We start from the raw sequence: 13,046 nt of genomic DNA, 5'->3' as shown, positions 1-13,046 counted from the left end.
TTTTTTACATACGTTATAATTATATTGAGTAATACGATACCAAAGAAAAGCCTAAATATTTTTTAAGTAAAAAAATGACCGGACGGTGTACCTCGTTAGAATTAAATTTAGCGTGTTCTGTAATGCCTTCTCTCGTATATAACTAATCACTATAATTTATGTTCCAACCTAAACTCTCACAGTTACCTAACTATAATATAATTTTCTTCCTTATACATGCTAGAGATAATTTTCAATTTTGTAAATTGGAAAGTAATTTTATACCCAACTTATGAACATCTATTAGTTTTAGATTCGAACTCTTTCTTCACAATATTATAAAAATTTTAACTATCTATAACACGTGAGTCAGCATTGGAGAAGAGAAGAGGGTCAATGACTGGTGAGAAAGAAACAAAGAATGACCATTGACTCTTCTAAGAATTTATACGTTAAGAAATGAGTAAAATAACATTTTGGTTTTGTTAACTCACAAGTACTACAAGAACATTGCGTGAGGATAGTTAAAAATTTCCAAACTAACGATGATTGTATGATATATATTACACATATACATAAGTATATTTTACAATTTTACAATAATTGTATACTAGACACTAAGCCCTTCGTAGTAGCCTATGTTACAACTTAGCCAAGTACTACGTATCGACCTATCCCATACGAAAAAAACAAATGGTATAATTATTATCTATGACAGCAATATAATTAACTAACGTAATTAGTGATTAATTAATCAGTTCCGTATGAGGAGGAAAGCTCCATAACTCCACGAAATTAAACTCTGAGATTTCTTCGTAAAAATCCATAACCGGAGGATACACCCAACAATCCAACGGCTCAGAGTAAGCCAGATCATCACGTGACGTCACGCTTCCGTCGTACCTTCCCTCATCGATGTTAGGCAACTCCACGATCTCCTCCAACCTCTCCTCCTCAGACGATTCGGACGGCTGCGGCGGTGCTTCCGAGGACGTCTCTGTCTCTGACGTTTTTTCTTCGACGACCACCATGGCGGCTGCTTCAGCGGCAGCGGCATCCTGCGGCGAAGAAGACACCGGACGAGGGAAGAGAGAAGCAAGCTCAGGGAAGTTTATGACCGCGGAGGAGCCTTTGATGGTGAGAGCAGCGACGTCGTGAGCACGCGCGGCCATGTCAGCGGTAGCGAAAGTGCCGAGCCATATACGAGTTTTCTTGCGAGGTTGTCTGATCTCAGAGACCCATTTTCCCCAGCTTCTCATCCGTACACCTCTGTAAACAGGATGCTTAGGAGATGAAGAAGAAGTTGAAGAAGAAGTTGAAGAAGAAGTGTCTCTTCGTCTCTTTCTTGTGTTCTTTTCAGACAAGTGGGTGCTGCTTGTTGTAGTAGTAGTTGTAGTTGCATCAGATTGGTCCGATGAGGATGATGTTGGTGATGAAGAGCTGTTGAGTGACGACATCTTTTGTACTCTTTTGTTCTGAGAAAAAGAGAGAGAGAGAGAGAGAGAGAGAGAGAGAGAGATAACTTTTACTTCTTCGTCTTGTTTTGTGTGGATGTGAGACATGTTGATATTTATAGACTGCACATCTCAGACGAGCTTCAATTCCCAGGTTTTTTTTTTCTAATATAAAAAAACATAACACGTTGTTTTCTGGTAAAAGCAAAAAAAAAAAAGATTTGTTTTCTGGTTTTAATTATTAGAATCGTACATATAAAGCAGAAAAAAAAACAATTATAGTAATACTGTACCATTGGAGAATATTTTTCATATTATGGTCAAAACTTACAATCATACCAAATTAGATTCTTCAAACTATATAGAAATGTTGAACTCAAATTAACAAAAATAAAAAAACTATATCATGAATAATTTTTTTTTGCGTTCAATAATGATTTCAGATATATAATAATAGATGGTTCTTTTTTTTTTTTTTTTGTCAACAAGTAGACTATTTATGATTTCAAAGGTTATATAATTTGGTGGAAGTGTGTCAAACTATCAAAGAAAATGAAAATACAAAATTTGACTAATGCAACCAGACGCTCCATTTTAAGTGATATTTAGCCTACCCCGTCTTTCATTTACCATGAAGCTCAAAACAATAGTGATATTTTAGCTACTACTATTACTTATATAAATTTGTATTTTCTTTCATTTATATTACGATTCATGCCAAATTTGCCAATAAAGAATAAACACAAAAGATTCATAGATAAGACAAAGTTTTTAAAAAAGAAAAGATTCACCAGTAGAGATATTTTCTAACTTTCTAATCTATCAGTGTTCCCTTCGTTTCCCTATTCGAGAGAGACGTTCGAGAGTCTTTAAGTTACTTATGCATGTCACTATCAATCTGCCCGTTGAGGCATTCTTATTTTATATAAAGTTATAAACAGTCAAATCGGAACCACAAAAATCTTGTAAATTTGGATTTAAATTTTGAGGATGTCATTCATCATTTTCCCGTTGCCACTTTCTGAAAGATAATAAAAGTAACTTTCACCATATCTTTTAATCCTTTTGCTATCTTTACCGTTGGTAAAAGTAATCATAAAAAAAAACGCACTCTTATCAAAAACTTCATGTCACAAATAAAACAAAAAAGAAGCACATAATTTTGTATCCCATTAATCCAAACTCTTTAGATTACGTAATTAAAAAAATTAATAGTTTTTTTTATACATATATCTGAATTCAGATTAATCAACAGTTTTTTTTCTTTCTTATCGTAAGAAAATATATATCTACGAATGCAAAACTCTGGATTAATGAATTGAATCTATCCTAAGCTTTAATAAGTAACACGCTAATTTAAATGAACAAAAGAGCATAACAGGCAATGCTGAAAATATGGACCAAGTCTAACGTGTGAGAAAATTAGCTTACTGCAGCAACTTAGATTAGATCAACCTTATTTTATTACCTAATAAATTCTACAATTTGGAGAAAGTGTAAAAAGCTAAACCAGACATCACGAGTAAATCAAATAAACTTATCTCTCTAGTTATCGTTTTTTTCCCATCAACAATTTTGTCTTACTAATAAATAAAGAAGTGGACTTGACTTGAAAGCTAATGCTCATATGCTTCACTAGAGTATACTACTCCAAGAAGAAGAACCAAGGACTCTTTTTTTACCCTCAGTTTTATTTCCTTTCTTGTCTTACTTTCGATACATAGACACAGGTCTCTTCAGATATATAGCAAAGGAACAAAAGAAGCACATCTAGTAACAAACATGTGAAACAAAAGCAACTCTACAAACTACCATGTTCATGCCAAGAACAATGGACTCCATATAAGAGAAAAACAAAGACAAACGAGGACACAGAAAGAAAAAATAAGCAATAAGCTTACCATATGCTTCTCCTTCACTTTTTTTCTAGATGAACTTAAAGCTCATCATCTCCATTTTCTATAGAAGTCCTTTACAGCTCTCATAAATTAACGTTTTAGCTTCCTCCCCCTTTTAAGCAATCATCAAGATACTCTCTTTGTGTCGCGAGCTGATGCAATATGATCCTGCACCACATGAACATACACATGTTGTTGCTCCGTCAGTGTAAGTAAATCCATCAACGTTTTTGTATCTGTGCCACAGAAGTAGATCTGGTCTGACTATGTTTAAGCAAGCCTATGTAGGTGGTTGTGAAGCAGAATAAAAGCTAGCTATTACGGGTGAGACTGATATTTATACGTGTAAAGGCAAATTGACCAAACTTTACAATTAAAGATCAGGAGCATGATTGCAAAACTTACAGAAATGAAATCGAATGCTCTTGTATCTTCTTTCTTCGAACCATTCATTGTTGAGGTTGGAGCCTGATTACCAAAATTTGGCTGGAATATATCAGGGAGTGCTGACTGATTCCCTCCGCTAGTACCCATAGAAAGAACATTCCCGCTACCCTGAGCGTTCAGGTTGCCAAACTGCTGGAAGTTGGACATATTACCAAGGTACTGCTGCTGTTGAGCTAACAAGCTTGCCATGGCAGCGTAATTCATAGGTTGGGTTGCAAAAGCTGGATTCATCATCATCCCTGGAGGAAAATTGAAGGGCATAACACCCCCAGGAAGCATTGAGTTTTGAACAAACCCAGGGTTTTGTTGTGAACCAAGAATGCCTCCAACAGGATTTTCTGGTACTTGGTGGCTGGTGGTGCTCGGCATTGCAAATAAATTCTCTGGAAGGGTGCTTGAAGACGAGCCTTTCTGATTTGAGTTATTTTCGTCAATGGAAAAACTTGCCATCAAATCATTTATGTTTTTTGATTCTTTTGGCTCTGCTTCAAGAGTTGCAGTCGATCCAAACATATCAAATAGCTCAGGCACATGATTACCACCAGCAGCAGCGGACTTTTCCCCGACAGTCATTCCAGAGAACAGGTCATCAGCACTTTCTTTTTCTTCATTCGGATGAAATGATACATCTGCAAAGGGGTCATCATCATTTTTCTTCTCGCTGCTACTCAGTCCAGTGTCAGTGCTATCCCCAAACCAATCACCATCCATCAACGGAGCTGCTGTTGTCACTGTACTACCAGTATTTAGAATATTTGGCTGGTTTAAAGTATCTTCTGTTGTATAATCTGAATCACCGGTGTCGATCAAGTCAGGTAAGTCAACAGCAGCCTCTCGCTTCACAGTATTATCTGAGCTGCTCATAAACCCACTTGGCTGTCCACCATTTAGAACGCTCAGCACCTACACAACGCCAGTATCTTGTGATAACCATCAAATTGGTATAATGCCAAAAGTAGAGTTTTGTGAATGCTTACGACAAGCAGAATCTTACCTTGTTAGCCTTTTCGCGAAGGGAAGATTGCGGAGACTCTGAGCATCGCTGAATGGCATCCAAGTTTTCACCAAAATAAGTATGTACAATTGAAAAATTATCATCTTCTTTCTTCCTCAAAATGGCTTCAAGGACACATAGAGCTTTCATCCGAACCTGCCAAACAAAAACCACAGTTTATTTTAAAGTACATAAGCGGGAAAATTTTGTTATGCTAAAGAAGACACAAGCCAGGAAAAGAAATACAAATGTTTAAATCAATAAAAAGGTACACATTCACATTAAACAGTTTCACAAGGAGGTGAGTAGGAAATTATCATCAACATACCTGCCACATTGGAGACTGGAGCTTCCCCTCAAGAGCAATGCTTAAAGCAACAGCATCCATTTTTGCAGCTTCTAAAATGAAAACATGAAGAGCATCACGAGTTGGCTGGAGGCGTACACCGCCAGAAGTAACAATGGTTTCCAGCAGCTTCTCCTCACGAGTTTTGCTCTCAACACGTACTGAAGCAGAACTCTCACTCGCCTCTCCAGAACCGTGGCCCCAAGATCCACCAGCCGTGTTCTTACCGGAGTTACCATCCCTCCCCAGCTTAACCGGATCATATCTACTAAAGTTCTCATTTTCCATAGTCAATGATCTATGGAGATTTGGACCTCTGTAGCTGCTGCTTCCATTCTCATTCTTCTTAGGCAAATGGCCTTGAGCAAAATTACTGATTCCTTGCTTTATAGATGCACTTCCAATACCCACCACCTCACTCAAGAACGATTTATTATCATTAGAGGGCACCTGAAAGTTAGTATTCCCAAATCCTTCAATGCGTCTGTTGATGCTTTCAGGAGCAGCTGGCTTACTACCATTCTCCTCCGAAAAAATAGCAGAAATTGTTTCATGAGCAGTTTCCCGTACAGCCTTATTAAGTGCATCACCTTTTAAAGGATCTGGATGACCCTTGTAATGGAATAGATTGCGCACTGCAACCGAGTTCCTTTGCATTTCTCGTCTAAACTCTGATCCAGACTTTCCCACAGCATACTTGATCAACCTAAGAGCCTGTATACACACAATTACAATAACCAGAATCAGCATTAACAAGTTCCAAGAGAGATCCTAACCAGAATTAGATCTGTTACTTATCAATTCTACGTTTCCCTAAGAAGTATATGTTCATTTCAGCTTTACATTCAAGAGCTCTCTCTCTCTTACATCAACCAGTAAACTAAACCAATCCTCACATGCAACATTTGAAAATTTACCTTCTGCTTTACGATAGGGCTTTTGTTATCAAGACGTTTCAGAATGAATTCCGAAAACTCCTTGACGATGCTGACATGAGAAGAACGAAGAAGGTCACAGATCTCTTCCAATTTATACACAGGCGCTACTTTGTCCTCATCAGACGTAACCGCATCTACCATCCGCGACCTCCAATACGATTCCACAGCTCTCCTACTCGTATCCATGACGAATCCTTCAACAACAACAACAACAAAAACCCTAATTCCCCAAAAAACGCAACACCAACAACGAAACAACCCTTCGACCTCGCCCGTTCAAAAATCGCAAAAAGATAACAAATTTATCAAACCCCGATCCTCAAAACTATCAGATCAGTTTAAAAAACCGATCTTTTAAGCTCCAATTCACCACACTAGAAGATCACGATCGGGATCCCAATTTCCCCCCTACAAACCAATCAACACAGAGGTAAATTAGACTCCTTGGTACAATATAACCATTAGGTCATCAGAATCAAATCAATATTATCGGAGAAATCAGAGAAATTGAGGACAGACCACAAAAAAAAACTCACCGGTTCGTAGAGGTGACAGAGAAGGAAGGAAGCAGGTCAATAAAGAAGAATGGCTCTTTGTTCTTCTCTGTTTTTTTCCTTAATTCCCAAATTTCCAATTTTTTTTATATTTCTCTTTTTTCCACAAATTCACATGAAAACTTTATTTATTTGTCTCCGTCACACTCACATGAAAAATCAATTAAATTGGTATATTCAATTCTAAAGACAACACTACAACACAAGTCAAAACAGGGGACAAAAACAGAGTAAAAACTAATTGATGAAAAAGCTTGGGACTTTGTCACTTATTAAGCTATCGTCATCAGTCTCTTCTTCTTCTTCTTCGTCTTCGTCTTCAACCACCTGGTTTCTGAAGAGAGTTTTGAAGTAAGGTAAAATCTTTGGTAGCACATGTATATCCGCCATGTTTATACTCATCATATCAAAGGCAATGCATGTATTGTGCATATGTGACTCGTCAATCACCGGAATCTTCGGGTATCTCTGGCTAAAATGTGTCAGCACTGTTCGGTAAACACCTGCTGAAGATCCGACGTCGATTGCTTCTTTTGTTGTGCTATGATTTTTAGCTACAGCTTCTTCTATCAACGCATCCTCAAACGTTGCCTGTTATATAAGTTAAGAAAAGATGGTAAATGATGAGAATTTGAAAGATGTAGGTGCTTTAGACAATTTTTGCTTATATAGGAGAACTCACAAACCTCATGTATAAGAACTGTGGCTCCTTTTGAAGCTTCAACCATCTGAGGACAAGGCCTTGTGTCCCCTGAGTAAACCATTTTCCACCCAGGGATCTCATCTCCAGTGATGTTTTTTCTTTCTGCTGCTTTTACAACAACCCCAAAGGCTTGAGGGCAATGCACAACAGGAAAGCTAATCAACTCCTCCAACCCCATTTCGCCTAGGACCTTTTTCAGTTTCTTCATGAATGGTAAGGCTGAAGAGTTGTCAGTCAGTGGGCTACTTGGTCTTTTATATATACTTTGCATTGGACTTCCTTTACTGAACAAAGATCCCTCTGCATTGCCACTACTGGTAATTTTCTCAGGGCGGGTGGCTTCTAGAGAAGCCCAAGAAGTTGTTGTGGTGTTCCTGCAATCAAGAAACTCCATGTTTAAATCCTCGAGTCTTTGATATGCGTCTAGAAAGTTCTTTAGCGGTCTCGGTCCAACCACAATTGCTGGCTCATGAGGCACTCCTTTCAGAAGCTCACGTCTACGAGCAAGGATTCTTGCGAGACCCGTATGGTGATCAGCATGGATGTGAGAGATCCATATACATCTCAAGTTTCTCACTGCTTCATCAGCTCCTTCTAAACCATATCTTCGTTTAAGCTGGCCTAAGGTGCCTTCTCCACAATCCAAGAGCATACTGCCTCTAGAGAAAAGGTCGATGTAAATTGCGGTGACATTTCGGTATTTTGAGGGTTGGGACGAACCAGTGCCCAAAAGAACTATCTCCATGTCATCTCTTCTAATGTTTTCAAGACAGCTTGGAACAGTGCTTTCACCCAGCCATGGCTCTTCGATCATCATCTTGCTGTGTAGTCCATTCCATAACCGCTTGATTTCTTCGGTCTTACTGCTAATCTCAGGAATTTCTGAAAGAAGCTCATCCATCACTCGTAAGGATGTCAATCGACTAGGGATACAAGATCTGTCTACCCCAAGATTACCATGTGGACGTAAAGTGAACTGCCCAAAATATAACAATGAGAGAGACTTAAGAGCTAAAGGAAGCAAGTTTCATAAGGAGGAAACAATGCACGGAAGCAACATTCAGTACCTTGAGGAGATTTTCAGCAGAAATGCTTTCACCAAGATTTGAATCGAAGCACTGACAAGAGAAGAAAAAAACAAGGCTTGAGTATATGAACACAGCCAGATTCAACTCTATAAGAAAATATCAGAAAAGCATTTGTAACCTTGCTCAAAGAAGTGGAATTTATCGAGTTATTAACATGTTGCGAAGACCAAATTCCAGGAGCCGGAAAGAACTGTGGGCATAAATAGTTAAGTCTGGCTGTGATTCTAGAACTGGCTCTCAGGATTGGGAACTCCATATTCTTCCTGGACAAACACCAAAACTAAATATTGGAAAAATAAATTCAACAGCTTTTTTATAAGAAAGAACATGGTTGAGAAGACTCACGCTTCATGTCCAGCAAGAATGTGCTGGGCAGATTGGAATCTCTTCATCCAGCTTTGGTAAGCAGAACTATTTGTTACAGAAGCTGGACTTAGATGAATGATACAATTAACAAGTTTAGCTCCATCTGTTGAGTTGTCAGGACATGAATAATAACTCTTCATAGAGGGATTAGAAAGCAGTTCCTCTGCATGTGACTCTGTTGGACAGTCCACAAGCAAAACAACAGGACCAGGAACTGAAGGTCCCATCACATCACTCGGATGAACCTATAACCAAGACTGAACAGTGTTAGTCTGCTCGAAGAGAAACTGATACTGAGTTATGGATAATCCAAATAATTGCTCTTTAAGACATACCGTAATATCTTTAAAATCTGACTTCACTGACTGTCCAGACTGAAGATAACTGTACTTTGGACCAGCTCTCAGTCCAAGAGCCATGGCCTTCTTTGGGTCAAACTTTCCATTGATTTCAGGTAATTCACATACATATATAACTGACGTTTCACCAGTTTTGCTGCCGGATTCCTCTAAGCGACTCGGTTCTAATAGAATGGCGGAGATTTTCACAACTTCATCATCCACAAGAACATAATGATCCATGGGTGGTTTACTTGAGCCAAACTGACGGGTGGAGTCAGATGTATTCAACGATGGACCAAAACTTCTTGTATGAACCATCGCAGCACGAGGGATAAATGACCTCATAGCATCAACTAAATACTTGAGATCCGAAGGACCCCATACGTTTACCTTTAGTTACAAAAGAGATTGTAAAAATTCAGCAAATTCCATTCGAATATCAGTTGTCAAAATGGCAAGCACAAACTCAGGAAAAGCAAACAGGAAACATACAAAGAGATCATAGGAGAAGAACACTCACGGATAGTCCTTCTTCACCAATACCAGCTAGAGTCAGTAGAAGACCTAACACGCATTCAAAATAAAAACACTTATCACTGTCTAATGATGTAGCAGCAAACACACTAAAGCTGATGCCTGGATAAAAAAATAAAACAAACCTGGAAGCCCCCCTGCTGTCTCTGAGCACACACGAGACAAAAATATATGATCTACCTGAAAAGAGTGACATTTCAAACTCGCCCTCATCACACAAAGAAAAGAGACACACTTAGTAGTAGTAAACTAAACACCAAGTTTAGAGTCATTGATACCTTTGATAACTTAATCTTATGTTCTGTACAGAAACGTTGCAACCCCTGCAATTAACCAATTAAGACTAGAGCCACTAATAAAAAAGCCATATACACTAAAACAATTGCAGATAAAAAAGTAACCTCTCCAGCATTAAAGATGAATCTTTGCTTATCAAAGAAGAGTAATACAGAAGGTGATGTATCCTGTGTATCCATTCCCGTCCCAAGGATCTAACAATGCAGATGAATTATGCATTATCTTTTACAGTTTTAAGATTGGTAAATTGAAAGATTGGAGTGGAGAGTGGATTAGAAATTGGAAACCTGAACATAGGCAATGGTATTGGTAGGGTTAAGGGTACGAGTGTTCCTCTTGAGATTCTTCTTAGGTTTATCGATCTTATCCAGTCCCGCAGCTCTTCTCTTATTAAACTCGAAAGAATCAGAAGAAGGAGGAGGATTAAAGCTAGTAGCTTTATCTCTCTCCATCGGAGACTTACCTTTTCTGTTCTGCTCCTCAAAACTAGTCCACTTGCGTCTCGGAGGAGGAGGACGACGACGGCTGGGAGGAGGAGAAGACGAAGCGAAGATTGGGTAGAGAGAAAAGGGTCTATGAAAGATTGAGAAAGAAGAAGACTTGAGAGGAGAGAATCCGAAAAGGCCTGGGTTTTGATGAGCCATTGAAATTAAGATTTTCATAGTCAGACAAAAGCTACACTCTCACAGATGAGAGTCAGAGTGCTCTCCTCTCAGATGAAAAAGAAGTGAAAGGGATTTATTTATGAGAAAATTATCATTTATGCCAACAGTGACATACTTCATTAAAAATGCCACTTTTCCTAAAACCTTTTCCCGGGTACCACAGAACTTTCGTTAATTGACAAATTTGTCCCTAAAAATACTGAACAATAAAAAATAATTAATATTATTTTTATTGTTTTTGTTTTGGGATTTTCATTCTCTCACGTTCGATCATTCATCTTCTTCCATCTCTTTCTCTCTCTTCTTTCCTCTCTAGAAACCTCTATATCCCTTCTTCTATCTCTAATTAATTTTGGTGGTCTTATCTAATGGAGAAAAAACAGAACCAACCTCTGCCGTGGATGCCTCTGTTGTGAATTGTACTTCCAATTCTCATTATTAGGGTTTTATTCAATTATTCAATTTTGTCCTTCAACAGTCTTAAAAATCTATTGTACATGCAACAGAGGACAAAAGACCTAGGATCGAAATGCAAACAAAGACTCTCTTCTCGGAACCCACCATGTAAGTTTTTGATGGACCAGATCTACTACGTACCAACTCGTCTACCGTTATTTTGTCCATCACTTGAATAACTGAACCTTTAAAAAACCGAGTCTGATGTTCCTCCCCATTGCAGGCCTCATGAAGACTCATCTAGTAATCTGCCCTACGCGGAGGAAATGAATCAACAACGAAGGTAGTTATGTCCATCATTCTCCTTTTGCATTCAATTTACATGTCTACCCAAACATGTTGTCTATCAATTCTGCATTCAATGATGGACCAGATATGTCCACCCAAATATTTTTCTCTCAAACCGTTTTTTGGGTTCATAACTAAGACCATACAACATTCTCCCCATTGCAGTTCGGGCGAGGTCGCAATGGCTTCTAATGTTCAGCCATCTTCTTATTGCAATTCCCCTAACAAAGCAGCCCCTTCTGGTATCGGTGGTCCATTGATGGACAACACTCCGACTTCAGTGTATATGTCTACCCATCCTTGTCTATCAAACCGTATTTAGATACATTGTCTTTGATACCATACAACTTTCTGTCCATTCAAGGTCGGCCGAGGACGCAGCCGATGTTGATGTTCAGCGATCGATAGACAACATAGAAATGTCAAGGTATATGTCTATATAATAGTGGACTTTCTTCTATTCACTGTGGACAAGAAACTAGAATTTATTCTCCACTAATCTTCTTTCTTCTATTCACTATTTGAGCTTGGTGTTATTTTGTCTACTGTTCTCGCCCTTATTGCTTTCCTCCTCGCAATCGGCATGTCCATCAACAACTTCAGAGGGTGATGTAATCTGCTGGACTTTCCACCCAAGTGTAGTAGACTTTTCATGTTGTCTATCTACTTTTGGTTTACTTTTGTCATGTTCTCTATCTTCTTTTGACTAGGCACCTATATGCACTCTCAACCTTTTGTCCACCTACCTTTTGTTGTGTCTATCAATCTATTTTATGTCTACCTTCAGTGTTTTTTGTCTATCCTTCAGTTGTCTCAAGTGATATTTTCTTTCAAGACCCAATGTACTATGTAGACTTGAAAGACATGTTGCACTATGTAGACTTGATGGACATGTTGCCAACTTTGTTTACCAATATGTTAGATACTTCATTTTTACACAACAAAAGATCTAAAGCCAACCAATGGCTTACATATTAACTGAAGGACCTTATTAACAATTTGAATCCCCTTTTGTTGTGTCCATCAATCTTTCTAGATGTCTACCTTCAGTGTTATTTGTCTAAAACCTATCTGTGATGTCTTCTTTTTTTCTGTTTCAAGCCTATCTACCTTCAGTGTTAATTGGTCATATCTGCACTCATTTCCGATTCTCTACAAACTTTACTGATGGAAAATTTGCACCCTTTAGACTTGATGGACATATTGCAAGTTTTGTCTACCAATATGTTAGAGACTCCATTTTACACAATGGTAGTTCAAAAGCAAACCATTGCCAGACATATTAACTGAACTACCTTAATAATAACTGTTTTTACGGTTGTTACAAAAGACAACTGGAGGTAATAGGGTTCCTTATATCTTACATATCCAAAAAAAAACACAAAAAACTAGTCATGTTTAATATCTACCATCTGTGTAGACAGTAAGTCCAAAAAAAATACAAAAGGACTAGTCCCATCGTCCTTAATGTCGACCAACCCTTCAAAATTTTATTTCTTTTTAAATTCTCCAGCGTGCAAATTTCTTAAACAATAGGCTAAGGCTATTTTAGTCTTCTCCCACCTCCCCCTCATGTGCCAAAATGGCATTTCTCATAAGAAAAAACAAAAATGGCATTATTGAGAATTTTTTTGGGAAATATGGCATTTCTGGCCAAAATCCCTTTATTTATTAGCTGATGATGTTTGTTTCACCTTC

The 13,046-nt window shown here is 38.2% G+C and overlaps 2 protein-coding genes, 1 long non-coding RNA gene and 1 pseudogene across 6 annotated transcripts; 1 reads left to right on the top strand and 3 right to left on the bottom strand.

Annotated features, from left to right (window-relative positions):
- Positions 1-510: 510 nt before the first annotated feature.
- LOC104745959 (ethylene-responsive transcription factor ERF036 pseudogene) lies at positions 511-2,026 on the bottom strand (annotated as a pseudogene). The gene has a single exon (XR_015582232.1). The product of XR_015582232.1 is annotated as an ethylene-responsive transcription factor ERF036 pseudogene (transcript).
- Positions 2,027-3,144: 1,118 nt separating this feature from the next.
- On the bottom strand, positions 3,145-6,814 carry LOC104745956 (protein MODIFIED TRANSPORT TO THE VACUOLE 1). Of its 2 annotated transcripts, none has more exons than XM_087488419.1 (6): positions 6,593-6,814; positions 6,036-6,464; positions 5,101-5,832; positions 4,773-4,928; positions 3,737-4,681; positions 3,145-3,499 (listed from the first exon to the last, which is right to left on the bottom strand). In XM_087488419.1, exons 2-6 carry the CDS (start codon positions 6,240-6,242, stop codon positions 3,458-3,460), a joined length of 2,082 nt encoding a protein of 693 aa, XP_087344545.1. In that variant the 5' UTR covers positions 6,243-6,464; positions 6,593-6,814; the 3' UTR covers positions 3,145-3,457. The 2 variants fall into 2 exon arrangements, with proteins under 2 accessions (XP_087344545.1, XP_087344546.1); XM_087488420.1 differs by having other exon boundaries at positions 6,576-6,757.
- On the bottom strand, positions 6,763-10,765 carry LOC104745955 (tRNAse Z TRZ4, mitochondrial). Of its 2 annotated transcripts, none has more exons than XM_087488417.1 (11): positions 10,227-10,765; positions 10,044-10,133; positions 9,921-9,965; positions 9,768-9,822; positions 9,629-9,672; positions 9,103-9,498; positions 8,747-9,012; positions 8,520-8,664; positions 8,381-8,431; positions 7,297-8,289; positions 6,763-7,201 (listed from the first exon to the last, which is right to left on the bottom strand). In XM_087488417.1, exons 1-11 carry the CDS (start codon positions 10,599-10,601, stop codon positions 6,848-6,850), a joined length of 2,814 nt encoding a protein of 937 aa, XP_087344543.1. In that variant the 5' UTR covers positions 10,602-10,765; the 3' UTR covers positions 6,763-6,847. The 2 variants fall into 2 exon arrangements, with proteins under 2 accessions (XP_087344543.1, XP_087344544.1); XM_087488418.1 differs by having other exon boundaries at positions 9,601-9,672; positions 10,227-10,717.
- Positions 10,766-10,890: 125 nt separating this feature from the next.
- Positions 10,891-12,258, top strand: LOC109129253 (uncharacterized). Its single transcript, XR_015582231.1, has 6 exons — positions 10,891-11,023; positions 11,111-11,168; positions 11,284-11,343; positions 11,514-11,630; positions 11,713-11,775; positions 11,952-12,258. It is a non-coding gene; the product is annotated as an uncharacterized LOC109129253 (long non-coding RNA).
- The last annotated feature ends 788 nt before the right edge of the window (positions 12,259-13,046 follow it).

Source organism: Camelina sativa, chromosome 15 (genome assembly GCF_030686135.1).
Source record: "Camelina sativa cultivar CO46 ecotype springtype chromosome 15, ASM3068613v1".
In the NCBI taxonomy this organism is placed as follows: Eukaryota; Viridiplantae; Streptophyta; class Magnoliopsida; order Brassicales; family Brassicaceae; genus Camelina; species Camelina sativa.
The sequence above is the reverse complement of the archived record's forward strand: the minus strand, read 5'-3'. Positions and strand labels throughout refer to the sequence as shown.